This window comes from Rhinopithecus bieti, unplaced genomic scaffold, assembly GCF_001698545.2.
Source record: "Rhinopithecus bieti isolate Rb0 unplaced genomic scaffold, ASM169854v2 scaffold_3764, whole genome shotgun sequence".
Taxonomy (NCBI): Eukaryota; Metazoa; Chordata; class Mammalia; order Primates; family Cercopithecidae; genus Rhinopithecus; species Rhinopithecus bieti.
The window spans coordinates 964,208-985,945 of NW_016804367.1; the positions used below are offsets into that span (position 1 = coordinate 964,208).

The following is a 21,738-nucleotide window of genomic DNA, read 5'->3' on the forward strand; positions in this document are numbered from 1 at the left end:
AAAAAAAAAAAAAAAAAAATCTCATCTTTCCTACTCTTCCCAAGTTAAGAACAGTGTAAAGTTTCTATTGTTGATCTACTACGTGTAAAATGTCAGTAGACCAAAATAATATATACAGAAAGATTGTCATAAATGTCACTTTAATACATTGTTCTAAAATTGAATAGTAGTAATTGAAAATTGAAAATAACTTATCATTCTAAAATATTTTGTGACAGTCATAAAATTGACTTTTAAGTTTTGTGATTTTCTAAAACTATATATTTTATTGATAAAATAGTTAATTATCATTATTTTTGTGTGTTGCCTATCATTAGGGAAGGGAAGAGAATAAAACCTTACTTATGTAGTAATGTTACAGTTCCCTGGAGAAGGCAGAGTTAAAATATAGAGGATAGTTTCATTTCTGATATTGATTTCTGTGATTATAGATGACATCTATATTAACCAAATTTTTTTAATGTGAAAAATGGAGTGCTGGCTGGGTGCGGTGGCTCACGCTTGTAATCCCAGCACTTTGTGGGACCAAGGTGGGCAGATCACGAGGTCAGGAGATTGAGACCATCCTGGCCAACGTGTTGAAACCTCGTCTCTACTAAAAATACATAGCTGGGCATGGTAGTGCATGCCTGTAGTCTAGCTACTCGGGAGGCTGAGGCAGGAGAATCACTTGAACCCAGGGTGGGGTGGAGGTTGCAGTGAGCTGAGATGGCGCCATTGCACTCCAGCCTGGGCAAAAAGAGTGAAACTCCATCTCAAAATAAATAAATAAATAAATAAATACAAACAAACAAACCAATGTGGAAATGGTAACTGACATATAAATGTTGGACCAACTTCATATTTTTGTAGTATGTTTCTGAAAAGGAAAATGTGTTAATATTTTTAACATATCTTTAATTTTCCTTTCATAGAAAATAAACATGACCCAAAACAGGTATTTCAATAAGGCATCAGGCAATAGATACATGATAATTGATGATTTTGCTTCTAAATAGAATATTTTGTTATAATTTGAATCATAGGATATCTTTCTTGTAGTGGGTGAAACACTGTCTACATATGATGAAAATACACGGGATTTCATGTTTCCGGGTCCAAACCAAATGTCTGGACATCATGATTCAAACCGCCAGGTTACCATGAGGAGGATTTCTGGCCTTCGAGTAAGTGCTTGCAATTTTCTGAATCAGTTTTTGATGGAAAATCATTGTCAGAAACCACCGCATAGCGCTCGTCATCTTAAATGTGAAGAACAAATTCAAAGTGTAATTTAGTTTACTTCTTGTTTTATAGTTTAAATCTTAATTGTTTTAGATTTCAATATGTTACTTAAACATATAAAGGTATTTCTTTATAGCAATGTAAAAATGGACTAATACAGTAAATTGGTTACTTAAACATATTAAAATCTAAATGAAAATAATTTAATAAAAAAAGTGCCATTCAAAATTTTTAAAATTTTAATTGACATTCTTCAGATCTCTGTCATCCCCTTCTCTCCCCATCCCCATCCCACCTCTGTCTCTCTGTCTCTTTCTTCTCTTTATTTTTTTCTCTAAGGAATGATAACAAACATTTGAAAAGATACTCAAACTCATTAGTATTCAGAGAAATCCAAGTTAAAACAACCATATGATTTCATTTATATAGCTATAAGATTGGGAAAATTTAATAAATCTGATAAAAGTGAAAAAATGAGAATCTTTTATATGCTGCTATACCATGCGATATGGTTAGGCACTGTGTCCCCACCCAAATCTCATATTGAATTTTAATCCCTGTAATCCTCTTGTGTCAAGGGTGGGACCTAGTGAGAGGTGATTGGATCATGAGGGTGGTTTCCCCCATGCTGTTCTCATGATAGCAAGTGAGTTCTCACGAAATCTGATGGTTTTATAAGTGTTTGACATTTCCTGCGGCACATACATTTTCTCTCTCACCTGCTGCCATGTAAGATGATGTGCCTCTTCCCCTTCCACCGTGATTGTAAGTTTCCTGAGGCCTTCCCAATCATGCAAAACTGTGAGTCAGTTAAACCTCCTTCCTTATAAATTACCCAGTCTCAGATATTTCTTGATAGCAATATGACAATGGATTAATAGAGTAGATTGGTACCAAGGTAGTGGGACATTGCTATAAGATACCCGAGAATGTGGAAGTGAATTTGGAACTGGGTAATGGGCAGATGGAGGAACAGTTTGGAGGGCTCAGAAGACAGGTAGATGTGGGAAAGTTTGGAACTTCCTAGAGACTTGCTGAATGGCTTTGACCAAAATGCTGTTAATGATATAGACAATGAAGTCCAGACAGGGGTTGTCTCAGATGAAGGTGAGAAATTTGTTGGGAATTGGAATAAGGGTGACTCTTCCTATGCTTTAGCAAAGCGACTGGCAGCATTTTGCCCCTGCTGTAGAGATCTGTGGAACTTTGAACTTGAGAGAGATGATTTAGGGTATCTGGTGGAAGAAATTTCTAAGCAGCAAAGCATTCAAGAGGTGACTTGGGTGCTGTTAAAGGCATTCAGTTTCAAAAGGGAAATGGAACATAAAAGTTTGGAAAATCTGCAGCTTGACAATGGGGTAGAAAAGAAAATTTGATTTTCTGAGTAGAAATTCAAGCCAGCTGTAGAAATTTGCACAAATAACAAGGAGCTGAATGTTAATCACCAAGACAATGGGGAAAATGTCTCCAGGGCATGTCAGAGACCTTTGTGGCAGCCCTTCCCATTACAGGCCTTGAGACCTAGAAGGAAAAAGTGGTTTTATGGGCCAGGCCCAGGGTCCCTGTGCTGTGTGCAGCCTAGGGACTTGGTGCCCTATGTCTCAGCCATTCCAGCCATGGCTGAAAGNTTAGGGTATCTGGTGGAAGAAATTTCTAAGCAGCAAAGCATTCAAGAGGTGACTTGGGTGCTGTTAAAGGCATTCAGTTTCAAAAGGGAAATGGAACATAAAAGTTTGGAAAATCTGCAGCTTGACAATGGGGTAGAAAAGAAAATTTGATTTTCTGAGTAGAAATTCAAGCCAGCTGTAGAAATTTGCACAAATAACAAGGAGCTGAATGTTAATCACCAAGACAATGGGGAAAATGTCTCCAGGGCATGTCAGAGACCTTTGTGGCAGCCCTTCCCATTACAGGCCTTGAGACCTAGAAGGAAAAGTGGTTTTATGGGCCAGGCCCAGGGTCCCTGTGCTGTGTGCAGCCTAGGGACTTGGTGCCCTATGTCTCAGCCATTCCAGCCATGGCTGAAAGGGGCTAACATAGAGCTTGGGCCGTGGCTTTAGAGGGTGCAGGCCTCAAGCCTTGGCAGCTTCCATGTGGTGTTGAGCCTGTGAGTGCACAGAAATCAAGAATTGACATTTGGGAACTTCTGCTTAGATTTCAGAAGGTGTGTGGAAACGCCTGGATGCCTAGGCAGAAAATTGCTGCAGGGGCAAGGTGCTCATGGAGAACCTCTGCTAGGGCAGCCTGGAAGGGAAATGTGGGGTCAGAGCCTCCACACAGAGTCCCTGGGGCACTGCCTAGAGGAGCTGTGAGAAGAGGGCCACCATGCCCCAGATCCCAGAATGGCAGATCTACCGACAGCTTGCACCATGCGCCTGGAAAAGCTGCAGACACTCAGTGCCAACCAGTACAGGCAGCCAATAGAGAGGCTGTACCCTGCAAAGCCATGGGGCAGAGCTGCCCAAAACCTTGGGAATCCACCTCTTATATCAGCAGGACCCGGATGTGAGATATGGAGTCAAAGGAGATCATTTTGGAGCTTTAAGATTTGATTGCCCTGCTGGGTTTTGGACTTGCATGGGGCCTGTAGCCCCTTTGTTGTGGTCAATTTCTCCCATTCGGAATTGTTGTATTTAATCAATGCCTATACCCCCATTGTATCTAGGAAGTAACTAACTTGCTTTTGATTTTACAGGCTCATAAGTGGGAGGGACTTGCCTTGTCTCGATGAAACTTTGGACTGTGGACTTTTGAGTTAATGCTGAAATGAGTTAAGACTTTGGGGGACTGTTGGGAAGGCATGATTGGTTTTGAAATCTGAAGATATGAGATTTGGGAGGGTCCAGGGACTGAATGATGTGGTGTGGTTCTGTGTCCCTACCCAGATCTCATCTTGCAGCTCCCGTAATTCTCATGTGTTATGGGAGGGACCCAGTGGGAGATGACTGAATCATGAGGATGGGTCTTTCCCATGCTGTCCTCATGATAGTGAATGGGTCTCATGAGATCTGATGGTTTAACAAACGAGAATTTCTCTGCACAAGCTCTCTCTTTGCCTGCCACCATCCATAAAAGATGTGACTTGCTCCTCCCTGCATTCCACCATGTGGAAGTGTAAGTCCAGTAAACCTCTTTCTTTTGTAAGTTGCCCATTCTCAGGTATATCTTTATCAGTACCTTTAGAAATGAACTAATACAGTATCTATCTTAAAGATGTATTATCTCTGATATACTAAGAGCCTTCTTAAGAATGTTTACCTGTTTGTTCATAATAGTGAAAAATGGAAATAATTGATATGTTAGTAGGAATTTAGATAGATTAGTTGTAAAACATTTATGTAATGGAAGTACATATTCATATACCTAAAATTAAAAGCTGCATCAAATCACAGCTTACTGTCTATCCTTTACTGTAATTTCTTTCAAGTTCTGTGGATGATTTGCAAATATTTTATTGCTGAAAGTAAGTCTTCCATGCAGAGAAACCAAGAGAAGCCCATGCCATTTCAAAAGAGTTTAAGCAAAAATTGTCCAGTTTGAAATTATTTGGATAGACCTTTAAAACTAATTTTGTAAAATATTAGAGTAGTCTGAATAAGGAGAGTGTTGATATATGAACAAATATAGTGAACCTAAGTAGTATCTCCTGTAGATTTATGATATGCCCTATTCCAAGAAAAAGCAGCTTCATCTTAATGAAAGTATAAAAGTTGACTAAGTAGCAAGTCTATAAAACTATACTTTATTTGAGGATATTTCAATGTCCATTAGCGAGCTTCTGTACTATGAACGTCTTCAAAGAGTATTTCAAGATCTGTGTGGAAACATACGATGAACAAATAATCACATTTTAAAATTATGGTCTCTTTAACGTAATTTAAAATTCTGTATTATACCAATATGGTAATATAAACTCAAGAGTATGGAGCATTAACAGGGATTTACTTTTCATCATTTAATTTGAGTTACTTTTGCATTTATTTGGAAGATGATGGATTATTAAAACAAAATATATAAAATTAGGACTTTTAGGAATGGCAGTTTGAAGAGATTGAGAGTTCTTTTAAAACTAGACAAAATTTTCACAAACAACAAATTCAGGATACTGGAAACTGACAAAGTAAGACAAATGAAGAAGTTTTCATGCTTGAAAAACTGCTAAAGCTTTGGGAAAAACTGGCGAGAGTACTAACATTCTTGCCTGGGGTGCTCTTATATTCTGTTTGGTAAGTGAGAACTAGAGTTTATCTGTTCTGGAGCTAGGTGCAAAAATCAGCAGCTTAGCTACCAGGGGGAACAGAATCACTTTTGGACAGTGGCACAAATAGTCTTTGCCAGCTAACTGTAGTGCATTCAGTTGGAGCAGATGATGAAACCCCACAGCTTTGCTAGGCAGAGCTCTAACTGGGGCAAGGATTACCTGCCAGAAAGTTGACAGGGAGGTCCTGGGAGTAAGGTAACAATAAAGGGCTGAGATAAACTCTCCACCTATTCTTGGCTGACTGTGAAACTGCCTGTCAAGGGGAGACAGTGAAAGTCCAGCCAAAAGTGAAAGCCAAGGGAGACTGGAATCCTGGCTGCAATTTTTAATGATTTCCTAATCTACACATAGGTCATCAGTAGAGGGTAGGACTCCTATGGGTTCATTGCATGACCACTTACCTATGCATATGCAGGTGAGATTCCTAGAAAGAATCAAAGAATAAAAATACATAGAACATATATAAAGTGAACACCAAATTGGCAGTTCTAAATCTAGCCATATCTATCATTATATTTAAATACGAATAGGAAAAATGCTTCAATTAGTAGTTTGTTGCCCTGGCAGAAAACAATGCACTCCTTCTGGGAATTCTTGTGATTCTGTATAATCATCTGTAAGTCCCAGGCTATTCTGAAGCCTTTATTATGGCAAGGATTCAGACAACTTTTGGGATTAAATTCTGGCACTTTCATGGATAAACTGAGTAACCTTTGGCAAAGCACCATAACATGAAGATATCATGGGGTTTTGGGGTGGATTAGTGTAAACTTGTAAATGGTTATAGCAGTGTCTGGCAAGTAAACACTCAATAAATGTTAGTGATAGGATGATAGCCATGAATATCATGATGGTGATGATGGAGTAGTGATGATGATAATATCTCCTGTTCTAGATTGTGAACTCCATAAAAACAGAATCTTTGACTTTCTCATATTTGAATTTAACGCTTAACACAGTACCTTGCCTGGAGTAGGTACTTAATACGTGTCTCTTGATTAAATTGAATGAATGAATTGCATCTTGTTGTAGACTTCATAGATGAACTGACATTTCAAATGGTGTGATGATTAATTTTATGTGTCAGTTTGGCTAGATTATGGTGCCCAGTTATTTGATCAAACACAAGTCTAGATGTTATTCTAAGAAGTATTTGATAGTTGTGATTAATATTTACAATCACTTGACTTTAAATAAAGGATATAACTTTCAAGATTATTTTGGCAATTTGAGTGGGCCTCATCTAATAGATTGAAGACCTGAGGAGGAAAAGCTGAGGTTTACTGATGAACAAGGGATTCTTTTGTTTTGTTTTGTTTTTGAGTCAGGGTCTTTCTTTGTCACTCAGGCTGGAGAGCAGTTGCAAGATCATGGCTTACTGCAGCCTTAACCTCCTGGGCTCAAACAGTTTCTCACAATCAGAAGACATATGACCTAAAGAGAAAAGTTATCTGCCTCACACATGCCCAAGGTGCACATGTGCAGCAGGGACAGGACAATCACTATAGACACAATATAAATATATTTGTATTTATATTTAAATACGAATAGGAAAAATGCTTCAATCAGTAGTTTGTTGCCCTGGCAGAAAACAATGCACTCCTTCTGGGAATTCTTGTTTGGTAAGTGAGAACTAGAGTTTATCTAAGTTCTTAAATAACTGGGCACCATAATCTAGCCAAACTGACACATAAAATTAATCATCACACCATTTGAAATGTCAGTTCATCTATGAAGTCTACAACAAGATGCAATTCATTCATTCAATTTAATCAAGAGACATGTATTAAGTACCTAATCCAGGCAAGGTACTGTGTTAAGAGTTAAATTCAAACTCTTGTGGCATTGTTTTCTGCCAGGGCAACAAACTACTGATTGAAGCATTTTTCCTATTCATATTTAAATATAAATATGAATATATTTATATTGTGTCTATAGTGATTGTCCTGTCCCTGCTGCACATGTGCACCTTGGGCATGTGTGAGGCAGATAACTTTTCTCTTTAGGTCATATGTCTTCTGATTGTGAGAAACTGTATTTTAGGAGCTGTACATAAAGAACTACACCTCAGCAGCCTTATCTATACCAGGATTTTATTTAGATGCCAACATCCTGGATTTCAGGCTGAAGTTGTACAAGGATGAGATTTTAATTCCTTTCTCTCTTTTTTTGGTAGAGCATGAATGTATTTTGCATGTGAGAGGAATGTAAATTATTTGTGGTCAGAGAGCAGACTGGTGGTTTTAAACCTGTGCACAAAATTTTTGCTACTCCTTCATTGAAAAGGTAGCATAACTACTCTGTCCTTGAGTTTGGATTATACTTAGTGAGTCTAATGAATAGAATGTGGTAGGGGTGACAGTGTTAGATTCTGAGACTACAGCATTGTGGCTTCCTTCTTGCTTTGCTCTTGGATCATCCACTTTGATTAACTAGAGCCGCATCGGCTGGGTGCGGTGGCTCACTCCTGTAATCCCAGCACTTTGGAAGGCCGAGACGGGCGGATCACGAGGTCAAGAGATCGAGACATCCCGGCTAACACAGTGAAACCCCGTCTCTACTAAACCTATAAAAAAAATTAGCCGGGTGTGGCGGCGGGCGCCTGTAGTCCCAGCTACTCGGGAGGGTGAGGCAGGAGGATGGCGTGTACCCAGCAGGTGGAGCTTGCCGGTGAGCCGAGATCAAGCCACTGCACTCCAGCCTGGGCGACAGAGCGAGACTCCGTCTCAAAAAAAAAAAAAAAAAAAAAAAACTAGAGCCGCATCATGAGGACACTTAGTAGCCCTTTGGAGAGGTTTATGAGTTGCTGAATGTTCTTTCCAAAAGCTAGAAAGGAACTGAGGCTTCCAGCCAACAGCCCTGTGAATGAACCTTCTTGAGAAGCAGATTCTCAAGCTCCAGTCTTCAGTTGACTGCAGCCTAAATTACATCTTGACTACAATTTCATGAGAAATTTCAACACAGAAACACATAGCTCAACCTTTCTCAGATTTCTGACCCATAGAAATTACGTGAGATAATAAATGTATACTGATGCTTTAAACCACTAAGTTTCAAGGTAATTTGTTTTGTAGTACTAGGTAATTAACAAGTAGATATATATAGTGGATATCACTATGAAGATATGTTTACAGAAGAACACACATTGAAAAATGTAGCCTAACTACTCTTCTTGAGTGTAGACTGTAGTGATTCTAATGAATAGAACGTGGTAAGAATGACAGTGTTAGATTTTCAAGACTACATCAGTTCAGTCAATTGTTAGGCAACTCCGATTTACCTTTTCTTTTAATATGTATGATGTTTTTAAACTTAGCTGGTCACAGACTTGATTTGTTGAGGCCAAATGTAGGTATTGAATCACAATTGCTTTTGCACTGACCTAATACTTTGGTCAGTGTCTGATTTTTACTGTATTAGAATGAAACTGCTCTGTCCATAGACTGTATTCTTTAATGTTTTGGTGAATGCGTAATTGTGTGCTTCCAAATATTTTCACAGATACTTTGTGACTGTCCTTTTGAATTTTACCATTTATCTCTATTTATTTCAAACAGTGTTCAAGGTGGTGATTGAAATGTTAGAAATATAAGCCATGTTCATTTCTAGATATGAATGTAAGATACATTATAGGAAAAAATGTTGGCAGAATTAGTAGAGACTTCTCTTTTCTATTTTCAAGAACTTTATGCCCAGGAGCTGGGTTTTTTGTTTTTGTGTTTTTAAAATTTTAATGGACAGGCCAGACCCAGTGGCTCATGCCTGTAATTCCAGTGCTTTGGGAGGCTGAGGCTGGAGGACTGCTTGAGGCCAGGAGTTTGACACAAGCCTGCGTGACATAGTGAGATCCTGTATCTACAAAATAATGAAAAAATCAGCTGAATGCGGTGGTGTGTCCTGTAGTCCTAGCTGCTTGGAAGGCTGAGGGGAAAGGATCACTTAAGTCCAAGAGTTAGAGTCTGCAGTGAGCTGTGATGGCACCACTATACTCCAGAGACCTTGTCTCTAAGAAAAAAAATTAATTGAGAAATACAAATTGTATATATTTATGATATACAGCATGATGTTTGATATATGATATATTGTGCAATGGCTAAATCAAGCTAACATTTGTTTCTTGACCATATAGTTGAATATGTCTTAAGTTGTAAAAGTAAAAAGCTGAAATTAAGTATGTTTATATATTTATGACTATAATATGTCATAGTTTAAAATTTAAAACAATTTGACAGGGAAATACTTAAAATGAAAAGTAGACTAATTATTTTATAAAAGTAATATAATCACTCATAATGGAATCATCAGCAGAGACACTGTTACTTGCTAACATTTAGCCATTACTATGTTGTTTTTATCTTTAATAAAAAGTTCAAACTAACAGTGAAACAGCTGAACTTTGACAGGTGTCTGTTACTTCAGGTCATATTCTTGTCATTAATAATTGTTTCTATTTAAATGGAAATGTCTAATAATACCCTCTTTTTTCTTAGGGAAGTTCTCCAAAGCTGGAATTTTCTACAACTTCAGTGATTACTGAATGTCTGATAAGTTCAAGGAAATGCCGCACTCAGGTTAAAATTTATATAAAGTATTTAATGGTTTAATTTATTTAGTCATATTTGTGGCCTTTTGGCAAGTGTTATTTATTTTGGCTGCAGCTCTTTTCACTTTTGGGGTGTCAATTTTAGTTGAAGTGAAGCAATATAGGTATTTAACAGTTTGGTTACATCTTAGTAAATGTGAGAATGAAAAGCTTGGTATGTGTGATAGAGGATGTTATCATGTGATTATTATTACTACTGTTTTTTTACTTCTTGGACTTTTTGATTTTAGTGCACAGAAATCAAGCTGCCATAAAGATGTTAGGATCAAGTAGTCTCACAGAGATCTAGGCTTCTTGAAATGTTATGGAAATTACAGGTTACTGCCAAAAGTTCAAAGGATACCTTTTTTAGCAGATGTTACCAGAGTTATCAGACTGGGATACTGGTGTTTAGTGAGTATGGTTTCTTGACTGTCTCTGATTTCTTGAGGGACTGTTGCTGAGTTTGGTGGCCATACTGGTACTGCCAGATCAAGAGAATCTTGAACATTCCGGCCTAAGGATCATCTATATCTTTGAAAACAGCCTTTAGTAAGCTGAGATATCTGGATCTAATACTCCATTTGTCTGACTTCTTATTTTTCCTTTTTTTATATTTTTGAGACAGGGTCTCACTCTCTTGCCCAGGGTGGAGTGCAGTGGCATGCAGCTTTGATTTCCCGGGCTTAAGTGATCCTTCTGCATCAGTCCTGTTAGTAGCTGGGACTTTAGGTGCATGCCACCATATGCGGCTAACTTTTGTATTTTTTTGAGATAGAATTTGCCATGCTGCCCAGGCTGGTCTTGAACTCCGGGACTCAAGCAATCTGTCCACCTTGGCCTCCCAAAATGCTGGGATTACAGGTGTGCACTAATGTGCCTGGCCTAGTCTGACTTATTACCGAGTCACCAGGGTGGCTTACTTCCTTGTCCACAGGTTATCTAATAATGTCCAGATATCACTCATGTGCAGTTGCACTATGATTGGGTAACAGTGACCTATCTATAATGAAGAGCCAATAATATGTATAGCCCAGAGGGCTCAAAAAGGGCAGGACTGGGCTTATCGTGGAAGGAGTGGATTGTTCATTTACTGCATTATCAGTATTCAAGTAAATTTGCTGAGGATGATAACTGTGACTTAAGCCAAGAAAGGTAAAATATAGAATTATTGAGGGGAACATTCTTATTTTATTTAGAAAGATATTTAATAATTCAGAGTCAGGCTGTAGTTATTTATCTTTTAGATGCAAGCTGAAACACAGCTTTTAGAACTCTAAAAACCTATGGTTGCCAAATGCAGAGATACGTTATTGACTTGTTTTAGAGATGTGCACTGTGCATGTTGTAAATGGTTAGAAATGCTTTGCCTGGACTCAGATAGTTTTTTTTTTTGTCACACTGGAGTATGTTCTTCCAATAGATGGATAGAGAAGTATTTTTTTCTTTTTAACATTTTGTTTGAAATATAGCATACACATAGAAAAGTATGTACATTCTAAGGGTACAGCTTGGTGAAAGCCTTTTCTAAATGTAAAGCCATTACCCATTCGTAGTTTAATTGTACTTATGAACTAACATTTCCATCTGTAAACTTTTGACAAGACTTTTCCATTTTATTTTATTTATTTTTTGACTTGGGATCTTTATTGAACACAGATATGAGAGAAAAGGCATTGGTGTCATTATGTAAGGAAATACGTTTTCTTTAAATATTCTTTCCAGAAACAGTTTTGGGTTTGAGTTCCTCATAAGGCTGCTGTAAAAATTAGGGAATATATGCAATATGTCTGGCATGTAACATTATTATTTAGAATATTGCAGCTGTTACTAATGATATATTTTTTAAAGAAATTAAGACAGGGGAGATACAAAAAACAGTAGTTGAAATATGACATAGAAAAAAATTACTCTGAATGTTAACAGCCTTTGATTGTATTTAAGAAGGTGATAAATCTACTTTTTAAAGCGAATGTTCGTTACAATTAAAGTTGTTTTTTTTTTTCGCCCAGGCTGGAGTGCAGTGGCCGGATCTCAGCTCACTGCAAGCTCCGCCTCCCGGGTTTATGCCATTCTCCCGCCTCAGCCTCCCGAGTAGCTGGAACTACAGGTGCCCGCCACCTCGCCCAGCTAGTTTTTTTGTATTTTTTAGTAGAGACGGGGTTTCACCGTATTAGCCAGGATGGTCTCGATCTCCTGACCTCGTGATCCGCCCGTCTCGGCCTCCCAAAGTGCTGGGATTACAGGCTTGAGCCACCGCGCCCCGCCCACAATTAAAGTTTTAATAGCGGTAAACCAGCATTTTTAGTTTCAAAGACAATAATACAAACTATTATTACTTTTGAGAGGAGTGAAACTGTAAAAACATGTTTAGGTTTATAAAATACTTGTAATGATCTTTATTCCTTTTGGCACTTTATTTTCAAATTGGATGTTTTGTCACCAATTGAATGGACTGAAAAATTAAGCATATTACTATGAATTTTCTGGAATAAAACTAGTTTTCATTTCTACTCATTGTTTTTACCTACTGCAAAGTGAAATTCATTATTAAGTAGTTAAATATCAGTAGTAACTTTATGAATATAAATTTGTTAATCTGCTGTATCACATAGCTTTGGTTGTATTACAGACCTCACTAACTTAGTGGCTTAAAACAGCAAATGTTTCTCACAGTTCTGTGGATCTACTGGTTGATTTTTTTAGTCTAGAATGGTTGGCTAGGGATGAATGGTTTAGGATGGCTTTACTCACATGTCTGACAGTGGCAGATGTTTTGCCCAGGGAAGGATCTTAAATTTCTGGTGTTGAACTTGATTTCAGCTGGGATGAGATAGTCACATCATCTATCAGGCTAAGAATTCCAGCTCATTCATGTGGTGACAGGAAGGTTTTTAGGAATAAGAGAGGATAAACACTTTTCAAGTCTCTCTCCTTGTGCTACATGTGCTATTTTCCTGTTGTCCAAAGCAAGTCACATGGTCAATTCATTTTATAAATGGTATAACACAGTCACTTTTTAAAAGTTTTACTAGGCATGAACAGGATCCATTAAGGAATAACTAGGTTAGACAGCATGCATTTGTAGTAAATGCTACGTAATTTATAACTTTCTCTAGTAGTATGCAGTATTAAAAGCTTTAATAAAGAAGATGAGGTTAATTAAGGTTTGATATAATCAGAGGTAAATATATAAGAAGGAACTTTACAGCATTGCTGAAATGACTGATGTTGAGTTTAGTTGGGTCTGGAGGTAAGAGATACTAAAAATGTGTAAAGAACTTGAGGGAAGAGTTCTAGGGACTGAGGAGGTGAGAAGGGTAAGTAACAGATTCAGTGAGTAAGAAGTAGGTTGAAGAAAAGAGGTTTTGGTCAGCAAGGAATTTTAAGAATTGGGATGCGAGAGATCTGCATATTTAGGAAATCCAAGATGGAGTAGAACTAGATAATTAAAGCTGAAAAACAGAAACTCATGATTCCAAGGTCTTAGAAAGATTCATTGCTTGAATGTTTTAGTAAACTCAAAGATCATTTTTAGTGCTAACATTCCTTGCTTCTGTAAGTCTGTGATGTCATAGAGATGGGTGAAATGGATATGGTAGAAAATTCTGAATCACTTTTGAAATCATTGAACAAGGTGGAGAAGGTCGAGAAGCATACCATGAAATATAGAAGAAGGAAAGATGAAGTAATCTGATGCAACTGGTCTGCATGAAATGCATAGACTGTTGCCCCAGCTGAAACTTACTTTTCCAATGAGGAAAATTAATTTTCTTTCCTGTGTATCCACTTAAAAAATTTGACTCTTCTTCATCCTATTCACATTTGTATTTTATTCACTTAATTACCCTTAGCAAGTAGAGAGGTGTTGAGGAAGTAGAGCAGGAGGTAGGATTGGTGGTTTTAAAAGTGATTAAAGTTAGGAAGACATTTAAAATTCTCAGCAGTCCATTTTCTTGAATTAAAAGCTTCTTATAACTCTGGATAGAGTATCAAATATTATATTACTTGCTTGGAATCCAACTATTAAGGCACTTATAAGGCAGAGATTATTTGAATAAGATGTTATTCTAAGCATTTAAAAAGTTAGCAATTATCAAATTTGTAGGGCCTGCAAAATTTTTAGACTGGCTAACGGGCATTTTATTAGAAGATTAGTAAATATAATTAACTAAGTTTATTAAATGTTTTTTAATTGTTTGCAATTTTATAAAAATATGGGACCAGAATAAGATGGTAATTGTTTATCTGTCATTGTGAGGTACAGCTTGGAAGGGAGCCTTAAAAGTATGTATTGGCAATCCAAAATACACATTTCATTAAAATATGTGTAGAGTTCTTTTATATTTTTGTGTTGTAAATATATATATATATATATAATTATAGCAGGACAGAGATGAAAGCTTATTTTTATAGTTTTATCTTTAAAGATTTTGTAATCAACTAATTATGGCATGTATTTTTAACATTACTAAGACATAGGTTTCTCTTAATATAGCCAATTACATGAATATTTAAATGTATTTGATGCAATGTTTGCACTTTTTTAGTATACTGAAAATAATTTTTTTGACTTTTGGTTTCTTAAAGTTTTCAAGTGATTAAGTTATTCGGGGCACATTTAATTTTTATAAGTCCTTAGTTAGTTGACTTCAAGGAGGTTTGAGACCCAATGTACTTTAATAACTAGCTGCAAAAGAGTTATCTAGGAGAATGTGGATTTGACTTATCCCAGGATCAGCACAGATAGGAAGGACTGATCTAGTTGGCTTTGATAGATTTCGTGTGTCTTATTTAAATTACTTTTTAAATTTTTTCCCACCAATAGGAATTTTAAAAATCCCCTTTGACCAAGTTAATTTTTATTTTTTATGTTTAGGATAAATTTATTTACCATTTGGCTCCAGTTGAAAAATCACATGGCAGACTGCAAAACAGAACATCAAGATCACAAAAGAAAAAATCCAAGTCACCTGAGAGAAGTAAATACTGTATAAATGCAAAAAACTACGAACAGCCTACAATTTCTTCAAAATCACACTCTCCATCTCCCTACACAAAAAGACGCATGTGTGAGCTATCTGAAGACACCAGGCGGCGGCTGGCCCATTTAAATCTGGGACCCTATGAGTTCAAAAAAGAAACAGATAAACCTCCATTTGTGATTAGACATGTATGTGTTCTCTTAAATATTTCTATTTGAAACTGATCAGTTTTCCCCCCCAAAAAAGTTATTCTGAAATATCTTTCAACTTCTAGCTTATATTAATACTTTATAGCATATGTGAAAATCTCCCTTTTACACTTGAATAATATTTTCTTATATGTATATACTACATTTGTTTGTTCATTTTCCTCTTGATAGACACTTGGATTGCTTCCATCTTTTGGATATTATGAGTAATGTTGCTGTGTCACAATGTGTACAGTGTGAATAATGCTTCTATAAACATAGGTGTACAAATATATTTTTGAGGTCCTGCTTTCAACTCTTTTGGGTATATACCTAGATGAAAAATTGCTGAGTCATATGGTAATTCTGTTTTAAATTGTTTGAGACCCTGACATAGTGGTTTTTATAGCAGGTGTACCATTTTGCACTGCACACCAACAAATTGCAAGTGTTCAGATTTATTCACATCTTCTCCAACACTTTATTTTCATAGTAGCCATCCTAATGGGTATGTCACTATGATTTTGTGGTATCTCAAAATTACAGTGAAGTAGTATCTCACTATGATTTTGATTTCTGTCTCCTTAATGATTAGCGATGTTGAATTTTTTCTTTTCTTGTTCTTATTGGCCATTTGTATAACTTCTTTGGATAAATGTCTATTCAAGTTCATTTTTAAATCTATTTGTTTTTGTTATTGAGTTGTAGGGGTTCTTTATTCCGGATAATAACCCCTTATCAGATAAATGATTTGTAAATATTGTCGCTGATTCAGTGGGTTGCCTTTTCATTCTGTTGATATTATTTTTTGATGCACAAAAATTTTAAATTTTGATGAATAGGAATTTTTTTTACACATTTGTATCATTATTTTACTTTTGTTGGGAAATGTGGTTAACTATTATTATATTAAGCTATAGATCACTGAGCATGCTGGGCTCTGAAAGCAGCCAAGTAAAGACACTGTTTGAATTCAAAATGTGCATGCTAAGGAGATAAGCAAATGACTAGACTTTTAAAAATATGGCAAAATATATTGCTCATTTTTTAACCTTGTTTAAAAAAAGCAAACTAGGCACTGGAGTAATAAACATTTCAATTCCAAGTCTGTTTATTTTAAAGTAAGCACATATATATTATTAAAAATTTTTGAAGTTAAATTTCAATTTTATTTTGCAACGAACAACAAAATACTTGAGTAAACTTTTTGGAACATGCCTGACTCTCATGGGCACCATCATATTTCCCTGATTATGTATGCTCTCTGTACCCTAGTAGTTTTTCTGGTGCCATGAGATTGAAAGTGTAGGAATGTTTAAACTTTCTTTTACATAAAATCCTGCTTCCTCTAGGTTGATCCCCAAGTCCCAGGGCTGATACTTTATTTGGATCTTCTGGCAGAGACTGTGAAAGAGATGGATGGTCAAGGGTGCACAATGGTAAGCTAGAAGTTTTCTTTATTCATTGCCGTAGTTGCGTGAGCTACAATCAAGCCATTAATTTGGCATCAATTAACAAAAACAGAATCTTTGTTACATTATTGGATAATATTGTATAATGTAGCTTTTTACAACTTGTGGTGCACCCATATAGTTACTCTCTAAAATATTAGGATTTCTGTGCTACTATAAATCATTTCCTACCTTGAGATTTAGAATATATATATTAACATGTTAAAAAATGTGACATATTCTAATAAAAAATGACTTGATTACTTTTACTCAACATTTTATAAACTTGACTGTGGAACCCTTTTCTCACCAAGTAATTTTAGCTATGTTAAGAATGGTTTTTCATCTGTAGCCCTAGCAGTCCTATGGTTACATAAGTTGCTTCTTAAGTTCAATATGGGCTGGGCGCGGTGGCTCAAGCCTGTAATCCCAGCACTTTGGGAGGCCAAGACGGGCGGATCATGAGGTCAGGAGATCGAGACCATCCTGGCTAACACGGTGAAACCCCGTCTCTACTAAAATACAAAAAACTAGCCGGGCGAAGTGGCGGGCGCCTGTAGTCCCAGCTACTCGGGAGGCTGAAGCAGGAGAATGGCGTAAACCTGGGAGGCGGAGCTTGCAGTGAGCTGAGATCCGGCCACTGCACTCCAGCCCAGGCGACAGAGCAAGACTCTGTCTCAAAAAAAAAAAAAAAAAAGTTCAATATGAATATAATTTTTGTGAAGAAGGTTAAATAGTATTATATAATTAAGGATATTGAGTGTTAATATCTGTAGACATTGGCTAGTGAGTTCAATAAGTATTCCCTAGCAGGCTTTAAAGTTAATTTAGTACATACTAAGAAAGTCATAGAGAAAGAAAAAGGACATTGAGCGAAAAAAATAGAATCATTAATAGAATCATTACATTGAGTGAGCTTCATCTCTATTTCTAACATGTTGTGTGTAATCTCTTATTTTTTTAGTGATGAAATTAAACATTCTTTTCTGAAAACATGCAGAGTTCGTGCTTGTTTTTGTTTTTTAGCACTAGCAGGGAGATAGATGTGATAATCAACAAGTCTTTTATATCCACAATAGCAGATTATGTGAAATTAGAAACAGATGTTACACACTGTTCTGTCTCTTGGAAGAAGCTTATGGACATGGAAAATGAGCTTTAGGAACAAGCCAATGTAAAGTAACTTTAATGTAGATGTTTCTTTGGAAGATTTTTTGGGAACACTTAAGCATCTGATTTTTCTTGACAATTACATATTTGCCAGCAGAACTGTTGTAGTTTCTAATAACTTTTAATCTAAGCAGTCAGCTGCCTGTGAGAGGTATAATCAGAGAGGTCAATAATGAGTTGTTGTTTTCTTTTAACTTTTTATTTTGATTTTGACATAATTTCAGACTTACAGAAAAGTAATAGTAGTACAAAGAATTGCCATATAGCTTTCACTCAGAATCCATAAACAATAATATTTGCTTTTCTTTCTCTTTTCTCTTTCCTCTGTCTGTGTATGAGTCTGTGTATAGATTTTTTTTGACAGGAATATTATTATGGACTGAATTTGTATGCCCTAAAAGTTCATATGTTGAAGCCCTAGTCCCTAATATGGTGGTTTGGAGATGGAGGCTTTGGGAGTGATTAGGTTTAGATGAGGTCCTGAGAACGGGGCCTTCATGATGACATTACTGTCCTTACAAGCAAATACACCAGAGAACTTGTTCTCTCCTTCTCTCGCTGCCATTTGAGGACCCAACTAGAAGGCAGCCATCTACGAGAGAGGAAGAGAGAACTTACCAGAACCTGACCATGCTGACACTCTGATTTCTAATTTTCAGTCTTCAGAACTGTGAGAAATAAAATTCTGTTGTTTAAGCTACCCAGTCCATGATATTTTGTTATGGCAGCCTGAACAGATTAATTCAGACAATATTTTATGTGATTAACACCAGTTAATTAACAATGTAGCAGATTAACAATGATATAATAATATTAACTGATCTATAAAGCTAAATCAGATTTTGCCAGTTGTCCTAATAATATCTTCATAGCAAAAGAAATACCATCATATATAACATTCAGCTGCTGTGCCTCTTTTGTTTTCCTTAATATGGATTAGTTCCTTAGTCTTTCATTGTGCTTAATGACATTGATAATTTTGAAGAGCATAAGCCAGCTATTTTGTAGAATGTTCCTCAATTTGGGTTTGTTTGATTTTTCCTCATGATTAGATTCAGATTATTTATTTTCCCCCAGAATACAACAGAAGTGATGTGTTACTCTCAGTGCATCACACCAGGAGGTATGTGGTGTTTCTCTACTACTGGGGATGTTAATTTTAGTCACTTGATTAAGATGGATGTGCTGGTTTTCTCCATCAAAAAGGTGCTATTTCTGTCTTTCGTAATTGTATGGAAATACTTTGAAATTATGTAATATCCTATTATACCTCAACTTTGACTCCTTTAGCATATATTGATGACTGTTGCCTGAAACAATTTCTTACTCTGATTTTTGCCAAATAGTGATTTTTTAAAAAATTCTATTCCTCTTTGTACATTTAAGAGCTGAATTTCTAGAGCTTTTTCTTCTTGCGTTTCTGACCTTTATGTCCCCCCCCCCCGACCCTTTTTTTTTTAAACTACATTTTTTCTCCTGCCTGACAGCTGAGCAGTTCCTGAACTTTCGGGTTCTCATCAACCATTTAAATACATATGGGGGTTTCTTATGGTAGGACCTCTTACACTTAGTGAATTTTCACTTTTGATTTTACTGTAATAGAAATTCTTCTTGAACATTTTCTTGCAAATTATCTTGCCTAATATTTATTTTTTATAGGATGCCATTTTCACCAACATTACTGCTTTAGTTCTCAAAATAATCACGTGAAGATGGATTTGATTACATTTGAGAAAAACGGCAGCGGTTTAGAGAAGTTATGTGACTTGATAGTTACAAATCTAGAATCCAGGTCTTCTAGCTTCTAGCTCCTTCTTTTCTACCAGTCTCATACTACTTTCTCTACTTTCATTAAGGTATATTTTAAAATAAAAATTTCAAGCACATTGTATCTGTTACTGCCATGTTATATAATTCTAATTGTAATTTGTGCAGTCCTTTTGAAGAAACTCAGTATCTCTTGTAATGTGATGCTTTTGTAAGCTTTATCTAGTTGTTTTGTATTTGAAAAGGAAATCAAGAATATCCATCCTGGCCTCTTTTTACATTTTGCTTAGGAATTTAGGAAATATGTTAGACTCTGTCTCTCCTCTTAGAGGAACCTTCTTTTCTTCTCATCTTTTGAAGATTCTATGAGTCTCATTTCTATGTAAAATCGTAATATTTTATGAACTTCCATTAATCCCTTATCAGATGATTAACTGTCACAAAGTAAAATAGAAATAACATTTCAAATCCTAATATGTCATATCTTGAGTAGACAACAGTAACTGGTAATGTTTTAATATTTTCTGAATAAAATGGCATGTAGTCATCATGTACATCCTCATTAGTAAATATCTCATTAATTTGTTTGCTTTTAAACATGTCCCTCTTGTTTGAATTTCTTATGAATGAAGAAACCTGAGGTTTAAAGAAGGATAGTAAGTTGCGTGAAGTCATACACACAAGATTTGACCTATTTCTTTTTTATTCTTCCTACTTTTCTAAATGATTATGTCCATCTCAAGTTTCTTTACCTTTAGGAAATTTTTCCTGGTTGCCTTATCTTGAGAGATTACTCTCTGGTATAACTGTTTAATATTATAATTGTTATACCATTCTGACTTAGTTTGTTCTTTATACTGCTGTTGTTCAACTTTGGTTATAACTTAACCAAAACATTATAATTACTTCATAGCCATGGGCCATGGTTTTCATCTCCTTTATTTCTTACATTTGAAATATAGTTTGTGACTAATTGGTAGTGAGGGTGATTAAATATGAACATTGGGAAACCTCAGATCAGAGTAATAGATTAATTTGTAGATATAAAATTATAAACCTGTGCAAATCAGGGTAAGTTTATAAATGGTTTGTGGAATGCAGAAGCCATACAAGTGCTTTAACATACAGAAACTTTTAATATAGTGCTAGCTTCCAGGAAACACATACTATTTCCAGAAATTATTACCTTAATTTTCAGAGTTAGCATATCCTTGTCCTTATTTTTTGAGACAGGGTCTTGCTTTGTTATTCAGGCTGGAGTGTGTGGTGTAACATGGTTCACTGTAGCCTCGACCTCTCTGGTTCAAATGATCTTCCCACCTCAAATGCCTTAGTAGCTGGGACTACAGGCATGCATGCACCACCATGCCCAGCTATTTTTTTTTTTTTTTTTTTTTTTTTTTTGGCTGTAGAGTGTTGCCCAGGCTGGTCTTGAACTCCTAAACTCAGGAGATCCTCCTGCCTTGGTCTCCCAAAGTGCTGAGATTACAGGTATGAGGCACCGTGTCCAGATGTCCTTCTCATTTTTTTTTTCAGCTACTTGTGATCATGCTATATATTAGACTTGTACAGAAGAGAAGTTGGACTGTGAATTTATTCTTATTTTTAATTTTTGAAAAGCATTTGAAGTAAATCGAATCTTACTGACATTATGTGGAGAAGTTGACTTCGTGTAAAAGACATTAATGTTTCAGCTGATTTCTGGTATGGTTCAGGGCACCTAGAAAATATCTTGTACTATAAAAAATTCTGAAGGATTTGCTGAATACAGACTACTATAGGTCTTTGTTTTCTGGATAAGGTGGTTTGGGAAGGTAAAATATAGAGCCATAGAATGCTTTTGAGTGATATGTGTGAGTGAGAGTAGAATTTTATGGTTCTGATTTTCTGTTTTAAAAATTGATACATAATATTTTACATATTTATTGGGTACATGTGATATTTTGTTACATTGTGTGGAATGTGTCATGATCAAGGAAGAGTGATTAGATTGTCTACCACTTTGTGTATTTGTCATTTCTTTATGTTAGGAACAATTTAAGTCCTCTCTTCTAGCTACTTTGAAATATATAATACATTGTTGTTAACAACAGTTACTATGCTCTCCTTT

At 36.0% G+C, this 21,738-nt stretch overlaps 1 protein-coding gene across 1 annotated transcript in view; it reads left to right on the forward strand.

Annotated features, from left to right (window-relative positions):
- Positions 1-1,030: 1,030 nt before the first annotated feature.
- Positions 1,031-21,738, forward strand: part of SPATA6 (spermatogenesis associated 6) — a 127,229-nt gene continuing 106,521 nt past the window's right edge. The window contains exons 1-5 of the mRNA XM_017867523.1: positions 1,031-1,166; positions 9,976-10,056; positions 14,947-15,240; positions 16,593-16,679; positions 18,939-18,984. Of these exons, the coding sequence (XP_017723012.1) occupies positions 1,086-1,166; positions 9,976-10,056; positions 14,947-15,240; positions 16,593-16,679; positions 18,939-18,984 (589 nt within the window). The 5' untranslated portion in view covers positions 1,031-1,085. The remainder of the gene's footprint in view (positions 1,167-9,975; positions 10,057-14,946; positions 15,241-16,592; positions 16,680-18,938; positions 18,985-21,738) is intronic.